This window comes from Podarcis liolepis, assembly GCF_965112155.1.
Source record: "Podarcis liolepis genome assembly, chromosome: 2".
In the NCBI taxonomy this organism is placed as follows: Eukaryota; Metazoa; Chordata; class Lepidosauria; order Squamata; family Lacertidae; genus Podarcis; species Podarcis liolepis.
The window spans coordinates 125,891,579-125,914,438 of record NC_139555.1 but is presented as its reverse complement, the minus strand read 5'-3'; the positions used below and the strand labels follow the sequence as shown (position 1 = coordinate 125,914,438).

Sequence of the window (22,860 nt, the reverse complement as noted above, 5' to 3'; positions counted from 1 at the left end):
AGACCAAAATAAAAATGCCTGCAGCAATAACGATAATAAGTCTTCAGCAAACTGCATTAGGTCAATAGAGAAGGGCCCTGTTTGACTTCAACAGAAAGGGAGTTATATAAAATTGTTCCCACAATAATACACACACAGCTCAGGTTGGAAATGAGCTGTGCATCTGAGGCACTGGGGACCATAAACCATGACTCAACCTTAAAGCTTAGTGATTGAGTAGGGTCATAATGGATCATGTGATTCTTTTAAACAATCCTTTTAAACAAATACAAGAAACGTGAACCTAGCCCTGTAGCACAAGGGCAGGCAGGGCAAATTTAGAGCACTGGTGTTACATGCTGGCAACAGCCTGTTCCTGTCAGTGGTCTAGCTGTAGAATTTTGCTTCCTTGGAGGCTCCAGACCAGATCCAGGGGTAGCCCCATATAAAGCACTTTGCACTAATCAAGTCTTGTGGGTCACCATGTCCAAACTATCCCAAAGACAACAACCTGTTATTTTGTATGAAGTCCAACCCCATCCAGAACAATTATATTAAAGGTCAATCCACTCTTTGAGTCTGCCGCTGAGATTCATTTGACAGATGGTCATCTCTAGGTCAGAAGGGTTCTGTTCTGACAGATAAATAAACATCTAAAACTGCTTTTTAATGTGTATGTGATTTTATACTATTTTATTTTGTTCTGAGCTTTTAAATTTTGTAATTCGCATTTTTATCTTGATACTGGCCATTGACCGTAATAAAACAACTATACTTTCCATCGTTCAGATATTTTTTGTATCTATATTCCACAAATATAGGTTTCTGCTGCATCACAGATTACTGGCTATGTTATGTCTGGAGTAATATTCTGGCTAAAAAAATAATTCAAGCTATTGTGCTATCTCATTTCTAACTCTTTCAATTGGCAAGACATAGTTGTCCAAACATAATACTTTGTCAGATCGAGTTTTTGCAAATTGTATCTTTATCGATATTGGGGCATAATCAGCAGAAGTCATTGGGTGGATTTCAGTTTTAGTCATTTTTGCTACTGGGCATGAAGTAATTAGAGGAAATCTCTATGGATATATGAATTCTGGACAGGAGAATAGAACGTGAGGTCTTTATCAGCAGGCTGGTAGAATCTCAAAATATCTATTAAGCTATTTTCTTCCATTATTCTTTTAAAGTTATTGGTTTGATTGCCTTGTTTGAGATATGACAATCAGAGATGAAATCATACCATTGAAGTCACCTCCAAGTATTATTTCACCTTTAGCATGGCTTTTTATTACATTATTTGTAGATTTGGGGGCAGGGAAGATTAGTGATTTATTGGTGTGTAAATGCGTATTAAAGAATATTTCTATTGAAGCACTTGAACATTTAGCATTATGCTCCTTTCTTAATTTGCTTAATTTATATATTAAAATAGTTATATTATCCTCAGCATAACTTGCCTAACTTGAAGCCCATTCTTACTTGTGGGATTTTGTAGATGCCCAACATGCTTGCAATGTGCATGGAGATGTCGGATTCACCCCGTTCAAGAACAGCTAGCAGTTTTCTCCGCCTTCCACAGGTGTAGTTTGGAATATTGATTTTCCCACCAGCAAGCAGATCTGTCAGGGCATCAGAAGTCGTTCTTCCATCAAAATGGGTCTCGTAGATGCTGTAGCCCAGGGTGATGTTGCGTAGGAGCCTGGAGTTAAGATTGACATCCTGAACGGCCAGCAAGAAGCTAAGAATTTGCCATGCCCTTTTATTCACAAAACTGTAAATAGAATTATGCCACATAGTCATGTTCAGTTCAGTGAAACTGAAAGTATAAATTAAAGCAAATGGGAAAGCAGCCCAGTAAGTAAGACAAAGTGTGGCAATGTCCACGGTATCTTTGCAGGAGAGGAGAAATTATTTATTTATTTTCTATACCGCCCTACAGTGGTACCTCTGGTTACGTACTTAATTTGTTCTGGAGGTCCGTTCTTAACCTGAAACTGTTCTTAACCTGAGGTACCACTTTAGCTAATGGGGCCTCCCGCTGCTGCTGCTGCCGCCGTGCCACCACGATTTCTGTTCTCATCCTGAAGCAAAGTTCTTCACCCGAGGTAATATTTCTGGGTTAGCGGAGTCTGTAACCTGAAGCGTATGTGTCAGGGCTGCCGCCCAGTCCCAGCTCACATAGGACCAAGTCAGCCAGCGTTCAGTTTCAAAGAGTCTTTATTGGATTACAGGTTCCATTTCCAAACTGCAACGTGCAGCCCTACTTCTTCTAGGTCAGAACGACGAAGACCCGTCTGAGTCTCCGCCTCTAGCGCCCCAGCTTAATACCCTAGCCTTGCTCCACCTCCTGCGCCTTTCCTTCCGTCTCTGGGTCCTCCTGCCCCCCTGGGTCTCTCCCTTCCTACTCTCTTCTGACGCGGACCCCCCTGACCCTTCCGCCTCCTTGCGGCGGGCTTTGGGACCCGGTTCACTCTCTGGGCTGCTGACTGCGCCAGCTTCCGTTACATTTGAACTTGGCGCGCGCGCCCAACTCTCCACTTTCCTCTTGATCGTTTCCTCGCTCCCCGAGGTGGGCGTGACTACTCCTGACTCATGCCCTCCCTCCTTCTGAAAGTCTCCGGAGCCCGATATCTGGTCCCCTTTCTCCCCGCTGCTCCCAGCTGGGAACGTGGGTCCCGATCTCCAACTGCTGCTTTCTGATCCCTCTCTGGACCCTTCTTCCTGGGGTGTCCCCCTGCTCTCCCCCCTTGCTCTGGCTGCTGGCGCTCCCTTCTGGGAATCCTCGGACTCGCTAGACAGGCTCGGTGATCTCGGGTCGTCATCCCCACTCATCCTTCCTTTGTATTCCTCCCCCTCGCTCTCTGTCTCCTCCCTTCTCTGCGTCTCTGCTCCTGAACCCCTGACATCCATCCCCCCCTCGAAGCCCCCCCTTCCCCCCTCCCCGCTTTCAAGGGTGGTTGGTGGGTGCTCCGTCATCACGGGAGTGAATGTCGGATACAGTTCGCTCCCCGTTGCTGGCCGCCAACTGAAGACCTCCGAGTCTTCCTCCCCGCGTTCGTCAACGGTGGTCTCCTCCGCCTCCATTTCGGTGCCGCCGTGCTCGAAACCAAGGTCCTCCCCGCAAACGTCCATGTCCGTCTCTGCGTCTGTCGCTGGACCTGGTGTCTCCTGCCACTTCCGGCGCCACTGCTCCTCTGGCCGATCGTCCCACCAATACGAGTTGTCGGACGCCGAACCCTCCGGTGACCCCTCTGGGGAACGTGTGCGCGGTGCGGGTTCCCCTTCCGAGTCGAAGCCATGGAACGTGCTGGAGGAAAGCGTGGGCGTGAACAACCAGTCGTCGAAGAAGCCCGCTGGCATAGGTCTGTGTGGGAAAAGGGCATGAAACTCATCCTTGAGCAGGGGTTCCTCCAAGGCGTAGTCCGGCACCCAGCTATTAGTACTGGCCCGGGTGCCCTCCCTTGCTAGTAGATATTCTACTCCGTCTTCCCCCCATCTGGAGTCCAAAATCTCCGTGACTTCGTTGATGGGGTCCTGCTGTGGCAATCTTCCCACCTCCGTCCGCTCCGGAGACTGACTCGGTGCCGTTCCTGGTTCCTGGAACCTGTGCGGTGCCCTGTAGGGAGTGAGCACCGACCTGTGGAACACCGGATGCATCCTGGAACCCTCTGGTAGCACCAGCCGGAAAGCCACCGGGTTGATCTGCGCTTCGACTCGGTATGGACCGAGTTGCTTGTGCCCTAGCTTCCTCTTGGCTAACGATCGGGTCGGCACCGCGTGGGCTGTCAACCAGACCCAGTCTCCCACTCGGATCTCCTCGCCAACTCGCCTGTGCTTGTCAGCTTGGACCTTGTATGCGTGCTTCGCCAGCTCCAGCTGCCGTCTGAGTTGATCGTGGACCTCTTGCAACTCAGATGCGAAAGCGTCCGCCGTCTGTGGTTCCCCTTCCCCCACTCTGTCCAGTCCCGGGAAGGTTCTGGGATTCCTCCCATTGTTGGCGAAGAACGGCGTCACCCCTGTGGATACGTGTTTCGTGTTGTTGTAGGCGAATTCGGCAAGCGGCAGGTAATCCACCCACGTCGCAGGCTGTTGATTGGCATAGCATCTCAGGTACTGCTGCATGATGGCATTGACCCTCTCCGCTTGCCCGTTGGTCTGCGGGTGCCTTGCCGATGTCAGGTTGATCTTGACGTTCAGGAAGCCCATCAGCTTTTGCCAGAAATTCGAGATGAACTGGCGTCCGCGGTCGGACAGTATAGACCGCGGCAGCCCGTGCACTTTGAACACGTGATCTATGAACAATTTGGCTGTTTGTTCTGCCGTGGCCACCTTCGCACACGGTATGAAATGTGCCATCTTGGTGAACAAGTCCACCACCACTAGTACAGCTGTCTTGCCTCTCGAGCTGGGGAGATCCGTGACAAAGTCCAGGGCCACTCTCTCCCATGGTTCAAACGGCGTTTGCAGCGGTTCCAGCAGTCCCGCCGGTGGTTTGTGCACCGGCTTGGCCCTCTGGCAGGTGTCGCACCTCGCGACGTAGTCCGCGACTTCCCCCCTCAGTCTGGGCCACCAAAAGTCTCTTGCGACCAATTCCACCGTTTTTTCTGTGCCAAAGTGCCCGGCCGTGGGTGCGTCGTGCAGCTGCTGCAGTACCCGGGCGCGAAGTTCGTCTCCCGGCACGTAGACGGCCCCTTTACGTAAGAGCAAGCCGTCTCGTATCTGGAACTCGTCGCCCTTCGCCGTGCCCTTGTGCACCTCTGCCATCTTCGCCTGCGCGAATGAGTCGTCCGTCAACGCCCGTCGCACCGCATCCAGGTCTACTGTGGCTGAAGCGCACGCCCACGCTGTTGGCGCGAAGATGTGCATGGCCGCCGCTGGCGTCGCCTCTTCGAGGTACTGCGGTTTTCGGGACAGGGCATCCGCCATGATGTTGGTGTCGCCCGGGACGTACTCAATTCGGAAATTGAAGTCAGCAAAGAACTCCGCCCAACGGATCTGCCTCTGGTTCAGGAACCGAGCCGTGCGCCAGTGCTCCAGATTCTTGTGGTCCGTGCAGACCTGCACCGTGTGCTTGGCGCCGATCAGGAAGTGCCTCCACGCCTTGAAAGCTGCATGAATGGCAAGCAGCTCCCTATCCCAGATGGTGTAGTTCTGTTCCGACTTGCTGAGCTTTCTGGAGTAGAACGCCCCCGGCCTCCAGACCCCCTGCGGGTCCTTCTGCAGCAGTACCGCTCCCACTGCTCTATCGGACGCGTCTGTCTCCACCCTCAGCGGTCTGCTGGGGTCGATATGCAGCAGTTGCTCTTCCGACGCGAAGAGACGCTTGAGTGTCTGAAAGGACCGCTCCGCCTGCTCCGTCCAGATGAATTTCTTTTTCTTGGAGCTTAGCGTGTCCGTAATAGCTGCCGTCTGCATCGCGAACCCCTTGATAAACTTGCGATAGAAATTGGCGAATCCGACAAACCTCTGGACCTCTTTCCGGTTGCGCGGGCTCTTCCAATCCAACACCGCACGAACCTTGGCGCTGTCCATGGCTAGCCCCTTGTCCGACAGCTTGTAACCCAAGAAATCCACCTCCGTCGTGTCGAACTGGCACTTCTCCAGTTTGGCGTACAGTGTATGCTGCTGCAGCCTCTTCAGCACCTCCCGAACGTCCTGGTCGTGTGCTTGCTGCGAGTCAGAGAATATCAGGATGTCATCCAGAAAGCAGACGCACTTCTTGTAGAGGAGTCCCGCCAACACGTGATGCATAAAAGCTTGAAAACAGTGAGAACCGTTTTGCAAACCAAACGGCATCACTCTGTATTCGTAGGTGCCCAGAGGCGTGAACATGGCTGTCTTCCACTCATCGCCCTCCCTCATGCGGATGAGATTGTACGCTCCTCGCAGGTCCAACTTGGTGAACACGCGTCCCTTGCGCACCGTCGCCAGCAGGTCGTCAATCCTGGGCATAGGGAAATCGGAGGGCTTGGTCATTCTGTTTAAGAGGCGGTAATCCACGACCAATCTTTTTTGGGGCGTGTCCTTTTTCTTCACAAAGAAAACAGGACTGCCCCCTACTGCGCTGGACTCCCGGATGAAACCGCGCTGCAAATTGTGATCGATGAACTGTTTGAGTTCCTGTAGTTCGTCCTCAGACATGGAATATAGCTTCCCCTTCGGCAGCGTCGCCCCTGGCAGGAGGTCAATCTTGCAGTCATATTGCCTGTGCGGTGGTAGCTTGTCTGCCTCTTTCTCGCAGAAAACCTCCAGAAAGTCCGCGTATTTGTGGGGAACTGCTTGCAACGTTCCCAATTGCAGTTGTGAGTCCTCCTCCTCCCCCTCCTGCCTGGGCAGGATGCAGTGTTCTGCGCAGTAAGAGGAGCCGAAGATCAGCTGTCTCTGGTACCAAGCCAGCGTTGGACTGTGCCTGTCCAGCCAACTCATGCCCAACACAATGGGCGTGTCCGACAGTCGGGTGACATTAAAACTGATGACTTCCCTGTGGTTACCAAGTTGCATCACCATTGGTGGCGTCTGCTTCACCACCTGCCCCCCTAGCAACTCTCTGCCATCCACTGTGACGACTTGCAGGGGCAGAGTGGCAGGCAGCAGCTTTATAGCGTGCTGCTCCACAAAATCCTGTGCTATAAAGTCTGCGTTGCTTCCAGAATCCACAGAAAGCGGCACTTCGATGGTGACTCCATTGGGTAGCCGGAGAGACGCTGTGAGTTGCACTACTGGTTTGGGTGGGAGGGGGTCCGTGGGTTGCAATATCGCTGGGGACTGCTTCACTGATGCGTCTGGCTGGGCCCCAGTGCCTCTGTCTCCAGCCAGACATCGTCGTTTCCCTGCTGAGCTTCGCTGCATTGCGTGGCCACTTTCACTGTTGCGGAGGCTGCAGTGTGCTTGGAGCTCCTCTGGGGACACTCTTTCGCCAAGTGTTGAGGGCTCTCGCATATGTAACACTTCCTGGTCCCTCTAGGAGGTTTAGTCTTGACTGCTGTCGGTGCAGAGGCTCTGCTAGCTGACTGAGCCCTGGCGCCTCCCACTTCCATAGGTTCCACTCCCCCTCCTGGCGGAGGTGTGGATTGCGCACGCGCTGCTTCCCTTGGAACGAAAGAGAAACTTCTCGCTGCTTCGCGCCCTCCACGTCCTTCATCTCTGCACCATGGACGTTCTTCCAGCCTCACCCCCACCGTCAGCGCTCTTTGGACCACCTCCTGCGTGCTTCGGGGCCTCTCCCCCCTCGCAATTTCATCCTTCACAGCAGAGCTGAGACCCTCCCAGAACAGGTCCCTGACTGGGGGCGAGTCCCGGTCCCATTCCAATGCACTGACCAGCGCAAAAAAGCGGGCGTGGTACTGCCGGACGCTCGCCCTCCCTTGTTTCAGTCCATGAATCTCCCGTCGGGCAAGATCCACATCAATGGTAGACAAAAAACATGCATCCATCGCTTTGATAAAGGCATCTGCACTCTGAAGCGCCGGATCTTTATCCCTCCACAAATTGCGCAGCCACGCTTTCGCATCCCCATGCAAATGGGACAGTATAAACCCCACTTTCTCTTGCTCATCTCTAAAGTCTTTTGCCAGCAGTTGCAGTGCGCACATCACATCTGCTCGAAAGTTGGGGTACTGTTGTAAATTCCCATCGAAGTGAGCCACCAGCCCTCCTGCTCTCCGTGCCAACCCAACCCCCTCCGGTCTGGGTCCTGGCTGCCCATGCTTAACCCATGCTTCAAACCTGGCGTGGAGATCTCGGTAGGCGGCTGCCGCATCCTCCTCCCTTTTCTTGGATGCCAGTACCTCCGCATTCAATTGGGTAACTGCCTGTTGCAGCGCTGAAACTTTCTCTGCTTCCGTCATCTTTGCCAACCGTCGTGAGCTTGCTCCCACACACCGATCCCCTCCTCCAGCTGCTTCTGTCTCCGCTGCGAGGTATCAGGTGTCAGAAGCTTGTGAGACGGGTCTTACTGTCAGGGCTGCCGCCCAGTCCCAGCTCACATAGGACCAAGTCAGCCAGCGTTCAGTTTCAAAGAGTCTTTATTGGATTACAGGTTCCATTTCCAAACTGCAACGTGCAGCCCTACTTCTTCTAGGTCAGAACGACGAAGACCCGTCTGAGTCTCCGCCTCTAGCGCCCCAGCTTAATACCCTAGCCTTGCTCCACCTCCTGCGCCTTTCCTTCCGTCTCTGGGTCCTCCTGCCCCCCTGGGTCTCTCCCTTCCTACTCTCTTCTGACGCGGACCCCCCTGACCCTTCCGCCTCCTTGCGGCGGGCTTTGGGACCCGGTTCACTCTCTGGGCTGCTGACTGCGCCAGCTTCCGTTACATTTGAACTTGGCGCGCGCGCCCAACTCTCCACTTTCCTCTTGATCGTTTCCTCGCTCCCCGAGGTGGGCGTGACTACTCCTGACTCATGCCCTCCCTCCTTCTGAAAGTCTCCGGAGCCCGATATCTGGTCCCCTTTCTCCCCGCTGCTCCCGGCTGGGAACGTGGGTCCCGATCTCCAACTGCTGCTTTCTGATCCCTCTCTGGACCCTTCTTCCTGGGGTGTCCCCCTGCTCTCCCCCCTTGCTCTGGCTGCTGGCGCTCCCTTCTGGGAATCCTCGGACTCGCTAGACAGGCTCGGTGATCTCGGGTCGTCATCCCCACTCATCCTTCCTTCGTATTCCTCCCCCTCGCTCTCTGTCTCCTCCCTTCTCTGCGTCTCTGCTCCTGAACCCCTGACAGTATGTAACCCAAGGTACCACTGTATACCCAAAGGTCTCAGGGCTGTTGACATAAAGAATCACATACATAAAATCAAAATAAAGACAGTAACTCTAAACAAAAACAAAAAACAACAACAAGAGACAGCATTTTTAAAAGGGTATTGGATGTAGATCAGGTCAGGCAAAGGCCTAGATACAAAGGAATGTTTTTGCCTGGTGCCTAAAGGTGTACAGTGGTACCCCCAGTTGCAAACAGGATCTGTTCCGAGGGTCCAGCCACATCCCGAGGAATTCGCAACCAGAGGTGCTGCTTCTGCACATGTGTGTGGCACTGTTTAGCAGTTCTGCGCATGTGCATAGTGCGTAGAGCGCTTCTGTGTATGCCCACACGGTGAAACCCAGAAAAATACTTATGGGTTTGCCGCATACATATCCCGAAGGATACATAACTGGAGGTGAACGCAGCTAAAGGTACCACTGTATAGTGAAGACGCCAGGTGATCTTCCCTGGGTAGAGCATTCCACAGACAAGGAGCCACTGCAGAGAAGACCCTGTTCTCGTGTTGCCACCCTCCTTACCTCTTGAGGAGAAGGCACACAAAGAAGGGCCTCAGAAGATAATCTCAGGGTCTGGGTAGGTTCATATGTGCCACTGTATTCTGCTCTGGTCAGACCTCACCTGGAGTACTGTGTCCAGTTCTGGGCACCACAATTCAAGAAGGACACTGGCAAACTGGAACGTGTCCAGAGGAGGGCAACCAAAATGGTCAAAGGCCTGGAAGCGATGCCTTATGAGGAACGGCTAAGGGAGCTGGGCATGTTTAGCCTGGAGAAGAGGAGGTTAAGGGGTGATATGATAGCCATGTTCAAATATATAAAAGGATGTCACATAGAGGAGGGAGAAAGGTTGTTTTCTGCTGCTCCAGAGAAGCGGACACGGAGCAATGGAGCCAAACTACAAGAAAGAAGATTCCACCTAAACATTAGGAAGAACTTCCTGACAGTAAGAGCTGTTCGACAGTGGAATTTGCTGCCAAGGAGTGTGGTGGAGTCTCCTTTTTTGGAGGTCTTTAAGCAGAGGCTTGACAACCATATGTCAGGAGTGCTCTGATGGTGTTTCCTGCTTGGCAGGGGGTTGGACTCGATGGCCCTTGTGGTCTCTTCCAACTCTATGATTCTATGATATGGAAAGAGGTGGTCCTTAAGGTGTTGTGGTTCTGAGCCATTTAAGGCTTTATAGGTCAAACCAGCACTTTGAATTGGGCCCGGAAACTAATCAGTAGCCAGTGCAGTTGGACCAGTATCAGTATAATATGCTCAAACTGTCTTGCTCCGGTGAGCAACCTGGCTGCTTAACTCTGCACTAGCTGAAGTTTCCAAACCATCTTCAGAGGCAGCCCTACGTATAACGCATTGCAGTAATCTAACCTTGAGATTACCAGCGCATAGAAAACAGCAGTTAGGCTATCCCTGTCCAGATAGGGGCGAAGCTGGGCCACCTAGGACTTCTAAAATACTTCTATAATAATAAACTGTGCAAACAAAAGGTAAATATTTTCTCTGCTACCTTATTTTACTCCTAATCTTACAGACACAGACTTTCTTTCTTTGTATAAACACAATGACATCTCTAATGAGTTTACACAGAATATATTAGGTTATTATTATAAATTACATGTGTATTAGGATAACATGAGTATCCACACCTGTATATTAATGTATGGTAATATAACAGTATTTTTTTTCTCTTTCTTTATTCTTACTCATTTTATTCTTCATTTTTCCTCACCCTATCTTTTTATAAATGAAATGCTTGTAATATTTTTAAAATAAAACCTCTCAAACTCAGCAGCCTTCCAGGGCTTGGAATCTTCCACCCCATGACGGCAGGGAAGATTGAGAGAGCCCTGCTCCACTTTGTCCTACAGTGCTACCACAGTATCTAAGGTCTTCTCCAGGCATTATATATCTCACAAACATTGCTTCCCATAAAAGGGTTGGCATGTTTGGAATCAAAGCATGAGAAGAGACCTGCCTAAGCATAGTAGAGAGCTACAGTTTTCGGTTGCATAGATTGCTTTGTGCCTGGGGGAAATAATTGTGCATTAAAAATTGTGCTCCCCATCTATCATTGCACCCAGCTATAAAGAAAAAGCCTGCCTTTTAACATTCACTCACTTCTGAGTGAGAGAACCAATCTCTTCTTCATCTCCAGGTGAGGGTAGTGGCTTCATAAACCTCTAGAGGTTCATGCCAATAAATCCTCCACGGTTCCATGAGACACAATGAGAGAATGAATTTCATTTTGCTAACTACAGAAGACCGGCATCAGCCACACCCCATAGACACACACACCCCCTTGGCTTCAGTCACTTTCATCTCAGAGCGGCTGATCCAGGTGCATCCAGGGAACTGAAGTGAAGCAGAAACACATCAATGCATTACTCACGCATCAACCCAGTTCAAGGGGGTTCTGGAGAAGGTGAAGGGCAAACGATCTCCAATGAATTTTGAAGATACAATTCCACTAATGAGATGGTTTCCTGGTCTGTAAAAATTCACAGCATAATTGAAATCCCTGACCAGATTCAGCGAGCATTTTGCCTTCTGCTGCATCCCGCAGGTCACAAGAGGGAGCAGCAAGAGCAGTGTTACCATTCTGAATCCACCTGCTACACGTCCCTTCTGACTGTTTCTCTCAATTTCATAACTAGCTAATCAGAAGAAGCCTAAACTCTTGCAAAGACATGCCCAGCTCTGGCTTCAGAGACAAAGAGGAAAGGATATAGCTCAGCGGTAGATCATTGGCTTGCACCCAAAAGTGCCAGGTTCAACCTCTCCTAACTGTTCCAGGTAGGGCTGAAGATGTCCTCTACTTGGAGAGCTGCCACCAGTCAGTAGATACTACTAAGCTAGAAGGCAGCTTCCTATGCTCCGATTAAGTTTCACAAGGACTTATCCCCTACACCCTTTCACCTGAACTCTATATTGACTGCAAGGACTCGTTGTGGCACACAATACATTTTATACATCAAACTTTTCAGGCACAGTGGAGTAAATAATCTCTTGCTGCTCTTGATTTTGATGTTTGTGTTATTGTTCCCAAAGGCAACATTTGTGCAAGGAGGATAAGAACAGATCACTGTGGTTCTGATAATTGTAAGGGGAAGAGAGGTCTCCTCTGGGAGCAGGTGCAGAGCAGGAGAAAAACATGTTGACTCAAGAGACTGACATGGTTCAAGGAGGGGAAAAGTTGAGTTTGGCTGGACGTGATGGACATCAAAAGAGCCCTGAAACTGGATCAGGTGAAGGGCCCATAAAGTCCAGCATCCTCTTCTCAAAATGGACAGCCAGTTGCCTCAAAGGGAAGCCCACAAGGAAGGGGTCAGTGCAGCATCTAAGTCCCTACATGTGATGCCCAAGAACTGGCACTCAGGGTCTTCCTGCCTCAGACAATGGAGGGAGGCCATATTCATAAGGGCTAGTACTTGTTTATAGCCTTATCCACCTCTATGACACGGCCTAAATCTCTATTTTTATTTTAAACAAAATTCACATACCACTTTTTTGTAGATAGAGGGGCCACTAATATGGTGTCCTCCAGATTTTCTTTGATTAGAGCTCCCAGCAGACACAACTTGTAATTTATTTTTCCTCTCATCATTTATATTTTTAACCAATAGTTTTATCTTTATTAATCTTAAGACCTGCTAAATACTTTAAATTTATATTGCCTCTGTCCCACTCTTACTTACGGACTTCTTGTTAAAACTGTGTTTATGCAAGACAATTTTATTCGGCTACGAGTGATCGCCAAAAAAGAAGAAGAAGATACCTTTAATGTCTTGATTACATCTTATTCTTTGCGCCAGTACTTCTAAAACTATTATAAACAACAAAGATGAGAATGGGCAGCCTTATTTTGTTCCTTTAGCTATTTCACAATTCTCAGTCAGGGCATTATTTACTATCAACTTAGCTGACTGGTTAGTATATGTTGCCTTGACTCCTTTTATGAAAGCGTCTCCATAACTCATATATTCTAAAACGTTAAATTTACTGAATCTGAAGCAGTCGATAAATCTTTTTTTGTTCTCTCACAGTTTCCTATATTCTTATAAAGCTGGTTTTGTGTGGATATACATATTTCTGTATAGCATAACTCAAAAGCTTAGCAATTACAGAGCGAGATCCCGGTGGGTGTCATCGTGGCTGCCCCCATGCCCGCGCTGGGTGCCACTGCCCCATGGGCAGTGTGCCACACCCCCAGGATGCACACCACACCACACCCCCAGGACACGTGCCAGCCCCATCCCCGCCTGCTCTCCGCCCCACCCCCCACCCCACCCCTGGTGCCGGAGCATGCAACATCCACCAGCCACAGAGGAAAAAATACAAATGGTAGCACATCATCATTGTCCTTTAGTAAGGCTTATGGAATACAGTTAACAGCCAGATAATGTATAAACGTTTGCTATGAAGATATTAAGGATGCTGTCTGCCATGCAAGTGACTTCTCAAAAAGTATTTCAGGAAAGCGAGAGGCACAGGAAAAGATTCCTGGAATAATAAAGAGCTTGGAGCATGTGCGGACAGACTGATGACTTTTCGTTTTTCAGTAGAGAGAAGCTAGAATTAATTCAAGTTCTGAACTCCTTGGAGAAACACTACAACTCAGAAACCAGAGGCCTTTCTCCTGGGCATGGTCGGCCAATTGGTGCCAAAGACAGAACATTCTTTATGTATGCTACAACAGCAGCAAGAATACTCATCGCAAAGTATTGGAAGACACAAGATATACCCACCTTGGAAGAATGGCAGATGAAGGTGATAGACTATATGGGACTGGCAGAAATGACTGGAAGAATCCGAGACCAGGGAAAAGAGACGGCGGAAGAAGATTGGAAGAAATTTAAGAACTATCTTAAGAAACATTGTAAAATTAATGAATGTTAGAATTATGTGGTTTTAGAAATTAAGTGGTTTACAGCTGTAAGGATTAAGTTAAAAGAAAAGAAAGGTTAAAAATTAGATAAAATTAAGGGTGAGGATTTGCTGAATTAAAATCTGAAATTGGAATGCAGAAAGGGGAGGTATGAGGAGGTCGGAGAAGTAAGTTATAAGAAAATAAGGGTTTGAAATTATACTTGTTTTTTGTTTGTGTTTGTTTGTATTATTGTGTTTGTCTATATAATTTGTGAAACTTTAATAAATATCTTATATAAAAAAAAGAGAGAAACACTACAACTCAGCACTGCCTGCTGAAAATGATGGACGATGCTTTGAATACAAACCAAAAGAAGGACAAATAATTTCACACTCTCTATATTTTTATTTATTTCTTTAAGATTTTTCACTTGCTCTTTGTCATAAAGCCCCAGGATGGATTACAATATATAATTAAAAAAACCAACAATAAAATGTTACAATAATTAAACAATTAGAACCACTCCAAAGAGAACAGAATAGTATGACATATGGAAGTTTGAAATAAGTAATTATTGTGCTGTGTAAAAAGAAGCAAAATAGAAAGCCACAGGCTTTGGATCCCATCCGAATATGAATCTGAATATTATTTATTTGTGTAGCTGAAGCCATTACAAGAGACAAAAAATGAAAACAGAATAAAATGCATTACACAGTTAAAATAAATATTGAAACCAGGAATTCTGTCAGGGAAGGGTTTGCTCCTCTGAATAATCGAACTTTTCTCCTTAATATTGCCACTCTGAAGGCAAAACAGGCCGTTTTTCAGTGGTGGAGGGGAGATCTGATGCCTAAGAAAAAATTAACACAAGTATATTTATTCCGGGGTATTTCCAGATTCTTTTTTCTTTATTTCTTTCATTTTAGAAATACCCGTATTTCTGCACCATAACTGATTTGTAGAATGGATCCTACCCAGAAATGGTTTTTGTCCCAACAGGAAGCCATGGTTCTGGTCCAGATTCAGCTGTAGGAAGTACTTATTAGTAAGTATTTTAGTAAGTATTTCACTTACTACTAAGAGGTAGCGCACAGCTCCTCCCCCACCCAATCCAGGCCAATTTGGGGCAAAGCCTCCTGGATCTACTCCCAAATTAAGCCTAATAAAATATATGGTTGAGAAGGTGACAGGGGAAGGAGATACTCTGTCGGCTTCCAACAACTGAACAAGAGAGTTCAATTCTGCAGGGGACTGCTTCGAACTATTTATTAGAGTTCCGCCCTATTACAGATCCAATGTTGTCTTTAGTTTTTTGTTGTCAGGTGCTCCTTTGTGTTCAGATCAGGCCTCAGTAAAATAATGTAGCACTTGGGCATGAAGATGCAGCCCAGAAGCCCAGCACTGGAAGCCAAGATAGAGAAGACCTGCACAGCTACCATGAATTTCCCCTTGGTGCTCAGGTAGGTGGGCACAAAGGACACCCAAACACTGCAGAAGACCAGCATGCTGAAGGTGATTAGCTTGGCTTCATTGAAGGCCCCAGGAAGCTTCCTGGCTAGGAAAGCCACCGTGAAGCAGATGGCAGCAAGGAACCCCATGTAGCCAAGGGAACTGTAAAACGTGGCAACAGAGCCTTCGTTGCATTGGACAATGATTTCTCCAAGCTGGGAGCTCATGTCAAATTCTGGGAATGGAGGAGAGATCCCTAGCCAGATGGAACAGATGACAAGTTGGACACTGGAGCAGGAAATGACAATGGAGTGGGCCAAACTCTTCCCCAGCCATCTCCTCACCCTGTTCCCAGGTTTAGTGGCCAAGAAGACCAACACCACAGTGATGGTTTTTGCCAAGACAGAAGAGACAGCAACTGAGAAGATGAGGCTGAAGGTTGTCTGGCGGAGAAGGCAAGTCACTTTCCTTGGCCGTCCAATGAAGAGGAGGGAGGACAAAAATGAGAGAAGGAGGGAGATGAGGAGAATGTAGGAGAGGTCCCTGTTGTTGGCTTTGACTATTGGAGTTTCATTGTATTTAATGAAGGTTGCCAGCACAAAGCCTGTGGTTAAGGATAAGAAGAGAGCAAGGGAAGCCAAGAGGATCCCCCAATTCTCTTTGTAGTCTAGGAAGTTGATAATCTTGAGAAGACATTGAACTTGGTCCTTGTTTGGATGCTGATCCTCTGAACATTTGGTACAGTGCGTTGCATCTGAAAATGAGAAAAAGAGTGGCTTTAGTATTCCTTGCATCCATAACCACGTGGCTTCTAATACTTCGGGGGGGGGGTACTGATATTCTGGAGGTTAGGAAATAACAATGTGAAAGAGTTAGTTTTATTTGTGTATAGAATGGTATCTCTGGATATGCATTCCTCTGGTTGTGTATCCTTCGAGTTACCCACGCGGCAAACCCGCAAGTATTTTTCCAGGTTTTGCCACACATGAATGTGCAGAAGCACTCCCGGCACTGTGCTCATGTGCAGAACAGGCACCTCCGGTTGCAAATTCCTCGGGATCCAACTGGAGCTCCAGAACGGATCCTGTGCCAACCGGAGGTACCACTGTATATTTAATTTCCACTGTTGCACCCCTCCTTTCCTCCAAGGACATAGAGTTGACACACAAGATTTTTCTCACTTTTCATCCCCCTGGGATGTAGGTAAAGCTGAGAGGCAATGACCTCCCTCCAGAGGTGTCTCTGCTGTCTTCATTCTCCCACCCTCTTTGCCTGGTGAAGACACGCTTCCATATCTTCACCTTTGGCAGCTAAGGTGTTTTGTTTTGTGGGAGATGATTACAAACTCGGAAGGTGACTCAGCTACAGTGGGTTGTTGTTTTTTAAAAGCATTTAAAATGTGACACCAGATGACACTGTAGAGTGATTTCCCATAATGATGTTTACAACACATTTTCCTGAAACTTTTTTGGTATGTCTAGATTCAGCCCTAGATGCTTGTTAAGAAATTGCTCTCAGATCTCAACAGAAAATGTATCTGAGTGCATCTTTGCCCTCTTTCTATTCCCCCAAGAAATGGCCTCTCCCTTGGAGTCACCCACCTTCCTGGGTGGAGATGGTCCCTTCCGCACACAGAGAACAAACATAGCAGCAAACCGGCTCCCCTTCTTGGATCACCTTGAAATATCTAGGGAGACAGCTTTCGGTGCATCTGGAGCAAGGCACAGTCTAAACACAAAGGGAGGAAGGTGCATCAAGGGGACAATTTCTGTCTATGGAACTGGTTGATAGAGTCTGGAATGGGCCCAACAGCATCTCGTGGACCACTAGCCCTGCCAGGACTTTTGGCACGTTCCTCAAAAACCTATTTGGTGTGTTTCCTTGCTTGTTTCAACATTCATTGTTCCTCATTTCTATACCTATATATGGTGTCACTGTCAAACCCAAATTTCCAGATTTCAAAATGGAATGTGGATATTCCATGTCCACTTCATGGATCTGGGGCTCACGGTATGAGGGGGACACCCTTGTATGCCAGCTCCCACCCCTGCACTGGGCAAAGGACTGCAGTCCAAGTCCTGTGTGAATTATTCCACAAATTAATACATACCAACAGATGCCATACAGAAAAACTTTCCCCTACCTTCTTAAACCTCTGGGGCCACAAAATAGCATCCGAGTTGATAGTGAACTTTGTGTCAATGGGTGTCTCTCTCTCTATACTCCCAACTTTCACTCTGGCACGAGACTCGTTGGGAAACACCACCCAGTTCACAAGGTCATAGTTGCCTGGCAGCTCCCCATTCTCATCCAAATGCATTCCACCCATGGAGGTATTAGAAAACTGGGTTGCTCTTAAGAAGGGGTGAAGCTGGAATGAAAGTTGCTGGGAGTCACAGGCAGGCAGAGTGTTTTTGTTATGTGAATCGTGCCACAGACTCCCTGGGTGGGTTACAGGGACCCCCAGTGGGAATCACTGACCTAGATCAGTTTGAGAGCCAGTCATTCCATCCCAGTGTACATTGAAGAAGAAGAGGAGGAGGAGGAGGAGGAGTTTGGAATTGATATCCTGCTTTATCACTACCCTAGAAAGTCTCAAAGCGGCCAACAATCTCCTTTCCCTTCCTCCCCCACAACAAACACTCTGTGTGTTGAGTGAGGCTGAGAGACTTCAGAGAAGTGTGACTGGCCCAAGGTCACCCAGCGCTGCATGTGGAGGAGTGGAGACACGAACCCGGTTCTCCAGATTACGAGTCTACCTCTCTTAACCACTACACCACACTGGCTCTCATCTTAGTGGAATGAAACATTGCAGAAGAACAGAAACAGTGCCAATTGCGACAGTCACTGCTTCGTTGCACCCCTGGTACTAGTTTCTGCACATAGACACAAAGTTAGGTAAAGGTAAAGGTACCCCTGCCCGTTCAGACCAGTCTTGCCAGACTCTAGGGTTGTGCGCTCATCTCACTTTATAGGCCGGGAGCCAGCGCTGTCCGCAGACACTTCCGGGTCACGTGGCCAGTGTGACAAGCTGCATCTGGCGAGCCAGCACAGCACACGGAACACTGTTTACCTTCCCACTGATAAGCGGTCCCTATTTATCTCCTTGCACCCGGAGGTGCTTTCGAACTGCTAGGTTGGCAGGCGCTGGGAATTGAACGACGGGAGAGCACCCCGCCGCAGGGATTCGAACCGCCGACCGTGTGATCGGCAAGTCCTAGGCGCTGAGGTTTTACCCACAGCGCCACCCGCGTCCCTAGACACAAAGTTAGAAAGTTCCTATTATTATTATTATTATTATTATTATTATTATTATTATTATTATTAACATTTTTGCTTTCAATAAGCATTTCCAGCATGTGGAAAAGGTCCCTGTTGTGGCTATTCTTTTTGTCTTCTGTTTTATCCAATACACAGTTGGTTGGTATTGTTTTGAAACTTTCAGCACTTTTAATAATTGCGTTCTGTTGATATATTATAAAACAACCAGTGCTTACACATACACACACACACACACACACACACACACACACACACACACACACAAAATAAAGGGCAGTATATAAAGATTAAAATAGAAAAAGCTCAATGAGTGTACATCTCAGCATCGTGGGGAAGACCTGTGTGACCAGAAGGCTTGTGTTCCCGCTCCATCCATGTTGCAGCTGCTCACCGAAGGCCAGCAGAGACAGAGGAGGAGATGAGGACACACCAACTTCAGCTAAGATGACTCCTCTCAGAGCACTAAGGAGTAACCGTAGGAAAATGAGAGGGTCTTCTTCTGACATACCCATGGTGGGCAGAAATATTGATCTGCACAAGAACCTCATCAATTTAAAAGGACGAATCATTTGCCCTGGTACTAGATTTTATTCCACAGTCAGGAAGATGGATTGAAGTTTTCAAAAAGGTGAAAGGAAATACCTGCCATGGCTGTAGACTTTGACACCCCAAACTGTCTGTTCCACTCATCCTCGGCATCCGTTTTGATCTCGATGAACATGCAGCATGTAAAGCTTGCGCCACGGCCTGGACATGGAAGTAAGTGCTGTAGCTGTCTTGGGAGAGGGATCTCTCCAGCTCCTCCCGGGGCAGAGTCTCCAGCTTCTCCTTCTCGGTGCATTTTGTCCGGCCTTTCACAGACAAGGTATGCTTCAAATATAAGCAATAAAATGCTTTTCTCCAAAACCAATACAGGAGGTATGAAGATGGTGTATAGTAGTCATGTATGCTTCTTTTTTTGGTCTTCATTACAAAGGAGAAGGAACCATGGATGGGATGGAAAAACTCAGGACCCATAAGTAAATTATAGTTGATGTCATGAAAATCTGTTGTGATCCAAACTCTTGCCTTAGCTTCTTTATGGTATCTTTGTTGTAGGGCCATGACTGGTATCCATCCTGTGTAAGTGTTCTCATAGTAAAGAAATACATTGACTTGTCTCCATATCATAACTGGCACATTTGGCACAAGTGATCGATATGGATTGCTTTCTGATAGCATATGTGTGAAGGCAACACAGATTCCACAGAGGATCATCTGAGATGACAGGGCACCCACAAACCTTTCTCCATTCTCATTGTCTGGAGCAAAGAGGCCAACCCATGTCCATCCAAAATGCAGGAGCAGCTTGATAATCCCCTGGGACTGAGTATCTTCTTTGGGGAGCATCCGGTAGACAAAAGGGAACTGGGATTTATCATCCAGAGTCTGAGCATTAAACCCATAACTGATCTAGTGAAGGAAGTGAGAGATTAGTGATTTATTTTGTTCTCAAGGTAAACATCTTAACTCCTCTGAAGAAAAATTGGGTTTTATGCCCTCCTTCATACCTGTGGGATTTTGTAGATGCCTGACATGGTCGAAATCTGTTTTGAGATTACAGAATTGGCCCCTTCAAAAACACCCAGCAGGTTATTATTCGCTTTTCCACAGGTATAGTTTGGGATGTTGCTTTCTCCACCCGAAAGCAGGTCTAGCATGACATCGGAAGTCATCCTTGCATCAAAAAAGTTCTCATAAAGGTTGTAGCCCAGGGTGATGTTGGGTAAGATCCTGGAGTCTCTGTTGATCTCTTGGATGGTGAACAGGAAGGATAAGATGTGCCAGTAGCGTCTATCTGACACACTGCAATAAACAGATTAATAAAAACAATGTGAAACTGCTCTTCACCATTTAATGAAAATAACTATGATATGATCACCAAAGGGCAGCTTGTAGGTTTGTAGTGAGGGGTGAGAAGAGACATATCCTTGTTTCAAGTTGAAAATCAATTCCACACTTCAGAATAAAAATGGTGAGGTGTACTCTCTTCATTGAAGCAGCAGAAAAACACACAACTTTCAAAAATCAAAACTGAACGAAGACATTCTTTTTTGAAGGTTCGTGAAATGTAGGGGCCTTGTTGCCAAGGTTGCAGTCGCTTTGGGGGTCTCGTTGTCTTCTTGCATAGATGCCCAGTTGCTGAAATGGAGAGCTCAGCCCCACCACCATATCCAGTCATGGCATATACCAGTACTTCCCTCAACTCAATGCATCCTTTTAATCCCTGATCAGATTCCTTTGAGCAAGCAACAAAGCAGGGATGACAAAGGGAAACAGGACAGGTGTGTTATAAACCTGTGGCCCTCCATATGTTGCAGGACTCCAATTCCCATCAGCCCCCCCGGCAGCATAGCCAGTGACCAGGAGTCAGGGAGATGAAGTCCAGCAACATCATGATGGTCCCAGTCATGAAATAGGGGCAATTCCCCTAGTAAGTAGGGAGTGGAATTCATTCTCTCTCTCTCGCTCTCTCTCTCGTGTGTGTGTGTGTGTGTGTGTGTGTGTGTGTGTGTGTGTGTAAAGAAGCATAAGAGACACCAAAATACAGTTACTTACTCATCAAACCTAGTTAATGGGGGCTGAGAAAAGATATATGGAAACTGATCGAAAAATTGTTTTGGAGAGATGACCCCACTAACGACGAAGTCTCCAGGCCGGAAGAAATTCTGCGCTCCCTTTTCTTCCCTGATCAGATTCAGGGGGCATTTTGCCTTGGGGTTTCCAAAGACTCCGTGAGGCATCAATAGCAGCAGCAGAAGTAGCAACAGCAGGGATACCATTCTGGCTGTAGCTCCTGCACCTCTTCTGTGAGCTTGTGCAAGGGAATCTCATGCAAGACCAAAGCTGCAGTGTCATCACCCATGGAGCTAGTGGTCACTGGTGACTTCAGAGCTTTTAAAGATCACACACACATCTCCCCCACTTGCACCTGCTCTAAATCTTGACTCACTCTGCCTCCGACAGAGATATTCTTCCCCCAGGAATGATGCAATGAGTAACCTCATGTCGGCCTTGATTCTGAAGCCTGGGCAACGTCCAGAAATCTCTCTTGGGCTTCGGCTATAGAAAATCACTGTGATTTCTGTAATTACAATAGGAAGAAAGCTCCTCTCTGCAGCATCCTGGAGCCGTTGTGTGATTTGATGGGAAGTGACAGAGCTGGAGAAAAATATGTTTGTGAGGGATAGCAAATGCAACTCTGTGTCTGACATCAGCCATGTGTTTGTGTGTGTGATAGAGAGTTTGGCCTGAACTTTTCTGACAATAGTATTAGAAGAGCCTGACAACAGTTCCCTTTTTTTAACAGTTAAGATCAGTGGAATGGTCTCCCTTGTGGGAAGGGTGTGGATTCCCCTTCCTTTGAGGTTTTTAAGGAGAGGTTGGATGGCCATCTGTCATGGATGCTTGAGCTGAGGTTCCTGCATTGCAGGGACTTGGACTAGATGACGTTTGGGGTCTCCTTCCAACCCTACAATTCTATGATTTACACATATATATGCTGTGGGTTAAACCACAGAGCCTAGGACTTGCTGATCAGAAGGTCGGCGGTTCGAATCCCTGCGATGGGGTGAGCTCCCGTTGCTCGGTCCCAGCTCCTGCCAACCTAGCAGTTCGAAAGCACGTCAAAGTGCAAGTAGATAAATAGGTACCTCTCCGGTGGGAAGGTAAACGGCGTTTCCGTGCGCTGCTCTGGTGCACCAGAAGCGGCTTAGTCATGCTGGCCACATGACCCGGAAGCTGTATGCCGGCTCCCTCGGCCAATAAAGCAAGATGAACGCAGCAACCCCAGAGTTGGCCACGACTGGACCTAATGGTCAGGGGCCCCTTTACCTTTTACATACACCTGAGTCCAGGTGGAGAGAGAGTCCAAAGCTTTCGCATGACACAAGGCTGTTAGGATTTTTATCCACCCGTGCTGCTCCAGTATGTAGCACTATGTTTGTTTATATCATGCGAGTGTCTGAGCGTGAGACAGGAAGTCTCAGCACTGTTGGAAGTTTAGTTTCACTTCTGTGTGTGATGCTGTTCTGTACTGCTGCTGAGAGAGCACAGACATGCTGATGGATTCTTTGTATATAGACTGTAAAATAAAGTAGTTTAGAGCTACTAATTGACTCTTTCTTCTGCTATGAGATGCCAGAAGACAAGTGTGCCCCTCTCAGGAGGGAGGGGTCGCTTACTGCCGGTCTCTCTGGACTGAGGGAGATTTACAGCCCAAGAGTGACCATCGGAGAGACGCCCCGGTGTCTTGGGAAGTTGGCGGCCTTCCCGGGCGTTTTCCAACAGGGTCCTCCCAACTCCAGACACCAACCGCCAAGCTCTGGCCCTCAACTGCCTCCTCATTCACATTCAACCTTCGCTTTCAAACTCCCAGCCAAACATCACTTGCCACCAACATTCAGATTCCCTCTCCCAGGGCCAGCCCACCTATGAGGCAAGAGGCTGCAACCGCTTCAAGTGGCAGGATCCGCAGGGGCAGC

At 48.0% G+C, this 22,860-nt stretch overlaps 1 protein-coding gene across 1 annotated transcript; it reads right to left on the bottom strand.

Moving 5' to 3' along the window:
• Window positions 1-13,991: 13,991 nt before the first annotated feature.
• Window positions 13,992-22,718, bottom strand: LOC310700338 (vomeronasal type-2 receptor 26-like). Its single transcript, XM_083489637.1, has 6 exons — window positions 22,606-22,718; window positions 19,888-20,182; window positions 18,980-19,789; window positions 17,199-17,426; window positions 16,657-16,783; window positions 13,992-15,809 (listed from the first exon to the last, which is right to left on the bottom strand). The coding sequence occupies exons 2-6, from the start codon at window positions 20,050-20,052 to the stop codon at window positions 14,911-14,913; spliced, it is 2,229 nt and encodes a 742-aa protein (XP_083345763.1). The 5' UTR covers window positions 20,053-20,182; window positions 22,606-22,718; the 3' UTR covers window positions 13,992-14,910.
• Window positions 22,719-22,860: the final 142 nt, after the last annotated feature.